Here is a 7,820-nt window from a genome sequence, read left to right as displayed (position 1 = left end):
GAGATAGATCCAAAGTGGTTTTAGGAACTGACTGGTATATCTTGGTAAGAAGGGTAAGGAATACCTTACTGTACTCTAAATGTGCATAGTGGTATGAGCTGACCCCTCCCCATATAGATGCTAAAAGTGAAAAATTCTTGCCCCACAGGAGCATAGCCGGATTTGCCAGTCTGACTGCACTCCTAGGTTTTGCACTTTCTCAAGCTGGCAGTAATGGAGGTGGAGACGCAAGTGGAGATGGCACCAGAACTGTTATCAGCATTTCAAGTAACGTGATTTCATTCTCAATGTTCTTTTTCTGTTTGATGAGGTGTCTACAATACCAATAATCTGAATAGACTCACTGAAAACATTGCATTTTCACCAGATACGAGGAACCCCATCAACCATACCTTTTCTTCTCAATCAGTGGCAAAACTACCAGGTATGACAGAAGGTTCATCTCTGATTGAAGACTTCCCATTCCTGCCTGATCTAGGGCCCTTGAGAAGCAACTTGTCTTACTCTGATCTGTATGAAACAAGTAATCTGCCAGTTTTATCTGGCCATTCTCCTATAAATCGTGATGCAACACTTAGTAAAGTGGCAGATCGTACAGTAATAAAAGACCAAGGAAAGCAAAACATCCTTGGGTATTCAGCATATGACTTCAACCAAGAGACTAACTAAAAGTTAACAATGAAAATAACCTCAGTGGAAAATCACGGTAATAGAAAATTATTTTTTTTCTTAGATTGTTTAAACACATTGACTAATTTTATTGCTCTATGTTTATTTATTAATGCCAGGTAATATATTTTACTTTGTATTCCATTTTATCATCATATGCAACTCAATATTTCAGTGCACAGGTAAAACAAAAACCTTTTAACTAGTAATGCAATAACCCATTTCTTAGTTACCAATGTTAATAAAAATGGTACAGATTCCATGTTTTCCTTTTATGTTATGTATTTCCAAAAATGTAACTTCATAGAAGCACAGAAGCCATGTACAGGCACAAACATCAATCATATCTGAGAAGGTAATGAATATCCTTTTATCCAGAATGGTTTATTCAAGATTGTCCTGACAATGGAAGGCTTTTCGTGATACCTTATCAATTCCCATGTATGAAAAAAATGGGATAAGTATATCTATTCAACGTTTGGCAGTTGCAAAATATAACAAAAAGTATTATGATGCTAATTTTCTAAATTATGATTCATCTATAACTGCAGAACATATAAAAGACCAAATAATACAATGTTGAAAAATGTGAAAATATGCTATCCAAACAAGGTTCTATTCCTTCCCTGTCTTTAGCACAACTGCCACTCCATGTGATAGCTACCACATCCAAAAGGTGTAAAACACATTTCAGGTGTGATATGCTGTACGTGTGGTATTCGTCAAAATTACATAAATAATTCTACTGACAAACATAATGTTTAATATATAATACTTAAATACTCTGTGTCACTTACATAACATTTCACTAGGAATGAAAAGAAGGTAAAGACGGTAATGCATACCATGATGTGAACATCAACACAAGTAATATGTAAATTCTTATTCCTCACGAGTTTTCTATTGGCATGGCGTGGTGATCCATGCTGGTTCTTCAGCAACACCTGCCCAAGTTAATGGTTTCTCAAGTGTCACGTCATATAAACATCGCTCTGTTACTCACAGTCCCGGGAACCTAGACCTATTTCTGAATGGAGCTTGGCACTATTTTTTTTCCTGTGAATGCCACTATGCATTTAAGTCTGTACTAAGTTCTGCACAGCAAAACAATACAGAACTCCATCTGTACTTCTTGCCAGAAGCCTGTGAGTGCAAAGCAACAACAGCAAAGATCACCACAAGTTACAGGCTCCCTCAGTGGGCATGGCACAAAGCCCAACTGAGGGATTTACCTGCCTCATCCTCCCCCTCCCATGGGTGGGGGAGCAGCACCGCCTCCTCGGTGGATCCTTCCCATTCTTCTTGGTGGAGGTCCTGGAGGTCTGTAAAGCAATTCAATAGAATTAAACTATGTAGGAGACTGAAGTATTAAATCAACTTAAAAATAACAATTCAATAAAAATGGTTGTCTAATATATCAAATCAAAGTGTTTATCCGAAATATAATACTAGAAATTACATACTTCATATACATTACACATTTACTTACGGTCCTCTGCCAGGAGCACCATAGCTGCTTGTGTAGCCATCACCGCGCTTTGTTAAGTCTGGGTTGATTAAGGTCTGGAAACTGATCAAATACATAAATATAAGTGGTTGTGTCATAAAGAGGGGGAGAGAGAGAGAGGGAGAGGGAGAGGGAGAGGGAGAGGGAGAGGGAGAGAGACAGAGAGAGAGGCAGAAAGCAGAGAGAGAGAGGCAGAAGGAGAGAGAGAGAAGAGGCATTAGAGAGAGGCAGAGAGAGAGAGAGAGGCAGAGAGAGAGGCAGAGGGCAGAGGGCAGAAGAGAGAGAGAGAGAGAGAGGAGAGAGAGAGACAGAGAGAGAGAGAGAGAGGAGAGAGAGGAGGAGAGAGAAAGAGAGGAGGAGAGAGGGAAAACAAATGTGAAAAGAAAACAAGTAGTAAATGCAAAGAAAAAACAAGTAGCAATGAAAAAACAAGTAGCAAGTGTGAAAAGAAAACAAGTGTGAAAAACAAAAGCAAAGAAAAACAAACGGGGGAAAGAAAAGAAAAACAAAAACAAAGAGAAACAAAAGAAAACGAAAAGGAAAGAAAGAAAGAAGGGGGAAAGAAAGAAGAAAGAAGAAGGGGGAAGGGGAAAGAAAGAAAGGGGGAAAGAAAAACAGAAAAAGAAAGAAAACAGAAAACAGAAAGAAGAAAACGAAAAGAAAACAGAAAGAAAAAACGAAAAATGAAAAAGAAAACAAAGAAAGAAACAGAAAGGGGGAAAACGGGGGAAAACGAAAGAAAACAAGGGGGAAAGGGGGAAAACGAAAGAAAACAGAAAACGAAGAAAGAAAGAAAGCGAAAGAAAACAGAAAGAAAACGAAAAAGGGGAAGGGGAAAGCAAAGGGGAAAGCAAAGAAAGAAAACAAAGAAAGAAAGAAAACAAAAAACAAAAAAAAAAAACAAAAAAAAAAACAAAAAAGAAAAAAAAAGAAACAAAGAAGGGGAAAAAAAGAAAACAAAAAGGGGAAAGAAACAAAAACAAAGAAAGAAAAGAAAACAAAAAAGAAAAAGAAAGAAAAACAGAAGGGGAAAAAGAAGAAAAAGGAAAGAAAGAAAGAAAGAAAAAGAAAACAACAAAAGAAAAAGCAAAGAAAAAACAAAGAAAAACAAAACAAAAGAAAGAAAACAAGGGGAAAAAGAAAAAAAACAAAAACAAAAAAAGAAAGAAAACAAAAGATTAAAAAAACAAAAAACAAGAAGAAAAAAAGAAAACAAAAGAAAAAAAAAACAAAGAAAGAAGAAAACAGAAAGAAAAGCAGAAAGAAAACAACAGAAACAAGAAAACAGAAAGAAAGCAGAAAGAAAACAGAGAAAATGGGGGGGAAAGGGGGAGAAAGAAAGAAACAGAAAGAAAATGAAAGAAAGAAAGGGGCAGAAGAAAGCAGAAGAAGGGGGGAAGGGGAAAGCGGCAAAAGGGGGAAAGCAGAGAAGAAAGCAGAAAAAGGGGGCAAAGGGAGCAGAAGAGAAAGAAGGCAGAAAAGAAAACAGAAGAAGAAAGAAGACGAAAGGGGAAAACAGAAAGAAAGAAAGAAAGAAAGAAAGAATGAAGGAAAGGGAAAGAAAGAAGAAAGGAAGAAGGAAGAGGAAAGGAAAAGAAAGGAGAAAGGGAAAAAGACGAAGAAGACGGAAGAGACAGAAAGGGGGCAAAGAGACAAGAAAGGGGGGCAGAGAGGAAAAGGGGGCAGAAAGAAGAGGAAAAGAAGAAAGAAAAGAAAGAAGAAAAGAAAAGAAAGAAAGAAAGAAGAAGAAAAACAAAAAAATCAATAAAAAAAAAAAAAAAAACATATAAAAAAAAAAAAAAACAAAAACATAAAAAAAAAACATGTAAAAAAAAAACAAATATAAAAAAAAAAAACAACAACAAAAAAACAAAAAAACAAAAAAAAAAAAAAAAAAAAACAAAAAAACAAAAAAAAAAAAAAAAAAAAGGGGGAAGAAAAGAAAAAAAAAAAGAAAGAAAAATAAAAAAAAAAATAAGAAAAAAAAAAAAGAAAGAAAAGGAAAAAAAAAAAAAAAGAAAAAAAAAAAAAAAAAAGAAAAACAAAAGGGGAAAAAAAAAAAAAAAAAAAAGAAAAAAAAAAAAAAAAAAAAAAAAAAAAGAAAAAAAAAAAAAAAAAAAAAAAGAAAAAAAAAAAAAAAAAAAAAAAAAGAAAAAAAAAGAAAAAAAAAAAAAGGGGGAAAAAAAAAAAAAGAAAAAAAAGGGGAAAAAAAAAAAAAAAAAAAAAAAAAAAAAAAAAAAAAAAAGAAAAAAAAAAAAAAAAAAGAAAAAAAAAAAGAAAAAAAAAAGAAATTCTAAATAGTAGAAAGAAAAAGGGGGAAAACAAATATAAGAAAGAAAAAGAAAGAAAAACAAACATAAAAAAAAAACACAAAGAAATATAAAAAAGAAAAAAAAAATAATACTAAAAAGAAAAAAAAACAATGTAAAAACAAATATAAAAGAAAAAAACAAATATAAAGAAAGAAACAAATGTAAAGAAAAACCCAAAAAAAAAACAAAAAAACAAAAAAAAACAAAAAAAAAAAACAACAAAAGGGGGCAAAACAAAGCAAAAAACAAAAACAAAGCAAAAGCAAACAACTGAAAAAGAAAGAAAAAGAAAGAAAGGGGAAAGGGGGAAAGGGGGAAAGAAAAAGGGGGAAAAAGGGGGAAAAAGAAAGGGGAAAGAAAGGGGGAAGGGGGAAAGGGGGAAGGGGGAAAACAAGAAAAAGAAAAACAAAAAACAAAGAAAAAACAAAAAGAAAAAAAAACAAAAGAAAACAAAGAAAGAAAACAAAGAAAGAAAACAAAAGAAAAACAGAAAGAAAACGGGAAAGAAAGAAAGAAAAAACAGAAAGAAAACAGAAAGAGAGAGAGAGAGAGAGGCAGAGAGAGAGAGAGAGAGAGAGAGGCAGAGAGAGAGAGAGAGAGGCAGAGAGAGAGGCAGAGGGGGGCAGGGCAGAGAGACAGAGAGAGGCAGAGAGACGAGAGAGGCAGAGAGGCAGAGAGGCAGAGAGGGGCAGAGGGCAGAGAGACAGAGGCAGACAGAGAGAGAGGCAGAGAGAGCAGAGAGAGGCAGAGGCAGAGAGACAGAGAGGCAGAGAGAGAGAGAGCAGAGAGAGAGAGAGAGGCAGAGAGAGAGAGAGAGAGGGCAGAGAGAGAGAGAGGCAGAGAGAGAGAGAGAGCAGAGAGAGGAAGAGCAGAGAGAGAGAGGCAGAGAGAGAGAGAGAGGCAGAGAGGAAGAGAGAGAGGGCAGAGAGAGAGAGGCAGAGAGAGCAGAGAAACGAAAGAGAAAACAGAACAAGAAAAACAAAAACAAAAACAAAAAGAAAAAAAAGAAAAGAAAAAAACAAAAAAGAAAGAAAAACAAAAACAAAAAAACAAAGAAACAAAGAAAAACAAAAGAAAGAGAAAACAAGAAAGAAAACAGAAAAAAACAAAGAGAGAAAGAGAGAAAAACAAAGAAAGAAAACAGAAAAGGAAAACAGAAAGAAAATGAGAAAAGGGAAAACGAAAGAAAGACAGAAAGAAAGAAAGAAAGACAGAAAGAAAGAAAGACAGAAAGACAGAGAGAAAGAAAACGAAAGAAAGAAAACGAAAGAAAACGAGAGAGAAAAACGAAGAGAAAGAAAACAAGAAAGAAAACAGAAACAGAAAGGCAGAAAAAGGCAGAAAAACGAAAGAGAGAAAGAGAAACAGAAAGAAAGAGAGAAAGATAGAAAAACAGAGAAAGAGAAAGAAAAAGAGAGAAAGAAAGGGAAGAAGGGAGGGAGGGAAAAAGGGAGGAAGGGAGGAAAAGAAAGAGAAAAAAGAAAGAGGGAAAAAGGGAGAGAGAGAGGAAAGGGAAGAGGGAGAGGGAAGAGGAGAGAGAGAGAGAGAGAGAGAGAGAGAGAGAGAGAGAGAGAGAGAGAGAGAGAGAGAGAGGGGGGAGAGAGAGAGAGAGAGAGAGACAGAGAGAAGGGGGGAAGAGGGGTGAAAAAAAATGGTTTCTTTGGTCTAAGACCATTATAGTACATTTAAATACAATTGAAACTACTGGAGACCAGATTCTTGGACAGTTTACAAACAGCATAGAAAATCTTACAAAATTTTCTTAGTTGAAACTTATCATTCAAATAACATCACATCTGTGAGATAAGAGCTGTGAGACATTTTATTTGATAAAAGATATTTCCTTAAGGCAGATTCAAATATGTTTGTTTTGTTTTGTTAATTTGTTTTTCTTGAATTTCAATGGAAAGATTATTGATCACATGTGCCTCTCAACATTGCAAGAGATTGAGATTGTGAAGATGTTACACGTTGTGGCTGACAGTGTGTGTGATAACAGGTTGAGTGAGGATTTCAAAGTCTGATTTGTAAATTGGGAAAAATGTTATAATGTCATGTAAGTTTAACATCCTCAAGCCACTGTATGACAACACAATTTTTTAATTTGGATCCATTAACTTTCAAGTTAATGAAATAATACACACCTGCATATACTTACAAAAGAACTACGAAATTGATGAATCCCCAGAATAGATCTGGGATTCTGGACAAACTCCATCCCTGATCTCCCCCAATATTACCACCTGGTGTAGAGAAAAAAAAATCCTTATTAGATCTTTGGAGAAAAAAGTCATAATTCTGGTCACAATTGCTTTTGGAATTTCTTTATACTACACATCAGCATTTGTTTCCCTGGCTAATGCATTGCCAAACAAAAAACAAAAAGATTACAAATCTCCAAAAGAAATTGTTATCAGCTGTAAATTTACCAAAATTTCCATATATTTGGAGACTAGAGAGTGAGTGACATCCATTGATACCAAAATTGTCACGATCTGTTATATGTTATGTAAATTCACCCATTAATGGATACAACTGTAGGCTACGTCTTGAGTTAGTAGGTGTGGATGCAATATGACGTACTGAGGCAATAATAATATTTAGAATCATAACAAAGAATGAAAGAAATTTATTATGTGAAACAAAAAGCAAATCCAGGCCGAAAATTGACTTTCTCACTATAAGCACCATGATAACAGGTCAATTCATGACACTGAAGGTGGGTAGTACAGGCTTAAAACAATTAATATTTTCGTAAGAAACAAATCAGTATAAGCAAACTCACTTGACGATATATAAGGCATCGTGCCCTTCCTCCTCCCTCTTCTCCCAAAGGAAAAAGAAAAGTGTTTTCGCCGTCTAAATCCTCCTCCTCCGGAATTCCTTTTCTAGACCAGACCAAAACACACGTCATGTCAACACAGATGTTCCCTATTCCTTCAGACGCGGTGGATGTCCGACCAATGAAAATCGAGCTTGAAAGGTTGGAGGATTATCATTGGTTGACGTGGATTACTACATGTTAAATGGGCTTGTTTGAGATAAGTGGCTTATTCATTCAATATTAATGGTATAGGTTTTCTTTCTTCGGGGAAATTGTGGGAGATAATATGTATCAAAAGATGGTAGGTAATTGTTAACGTGATCAAAATGTCACCTAGGGTAGTTCGTAAACATCACCTGCTATAGAAAATAATCGTAAAAGTTCTCAGAACTCACAATGCAACTACTCTAACGAATTTTCATAAAATTATATTCACTATCTTAGTTTTGTCCACATAGTTTTATTGCAATTAGATGAATTAATGCTGAATAGACACGTGCTTAAAATA

At 34.7% G+C, this 7,820-nt stretch overlaps 1 protein-coding gene across 2 annotated transcripts; it reads right to left on the bottom strand.

The window, feature by feature from the left end:
• Nucleotides 1-1,037: 1,037 nt before the first annotated feature.
• On the bottom strand, nt 1,038-7,584 carry LOC113828341 (selenoprotein K-like). 2 transcript variants are annotated; one of them, XM_070143468.1, is made up of 4 exons: nt 7,274-7,584; nt 6,633-6,731; nt 2,159-2,239; nt 1,038-1,991 (listed from the first exon to the last, which is right to left on the bottom strand). In XM_070143468.1, the coding sequence occupies exons 2-4, from the start codon at nt 6,704-6,706 to the stop codon at nt 1,907-1,909; spliced, it is 240 nt and encodes a 79-aa protein (XP_069999569.1). In that variant the 5' UTR covers nt 6,707-6,731; nt 7,274-7,584; the 3' UTR covers nt 1,038-1,906. The 2 variants fall into 2 exon arrangements, with proteins under 2 accessions (XP_069999569.1, XP_069999564.1); XM_070143463.1 differs by having other exon boundaries at nt 6,647-6,731; nt 7,274-7,441.
• Nucleotides 7,585-7,820: the final 236 nt, after the last annotated feature.

Source organism: Penaeus vannamei, chromosome 3 (genome assembly GCF_042767895.1).
Source record: "Penaeus vannamei isolate JL-2024 chromosome 3, ASM4276789v1, whole genome shotgun sequence".
Classification (NCBI taxonomy): domain Eukaryota; kingdom Metazoa; phylum Arthropoda; class Malacostraca; order Decapoda; family Penaeidae; genus Penaeus; species Penaeus vannamei.
Note: the sequence above shows the minus strand (reverse complement) of the source record. Positions and strands in the feature narration are given on the sequence as shown.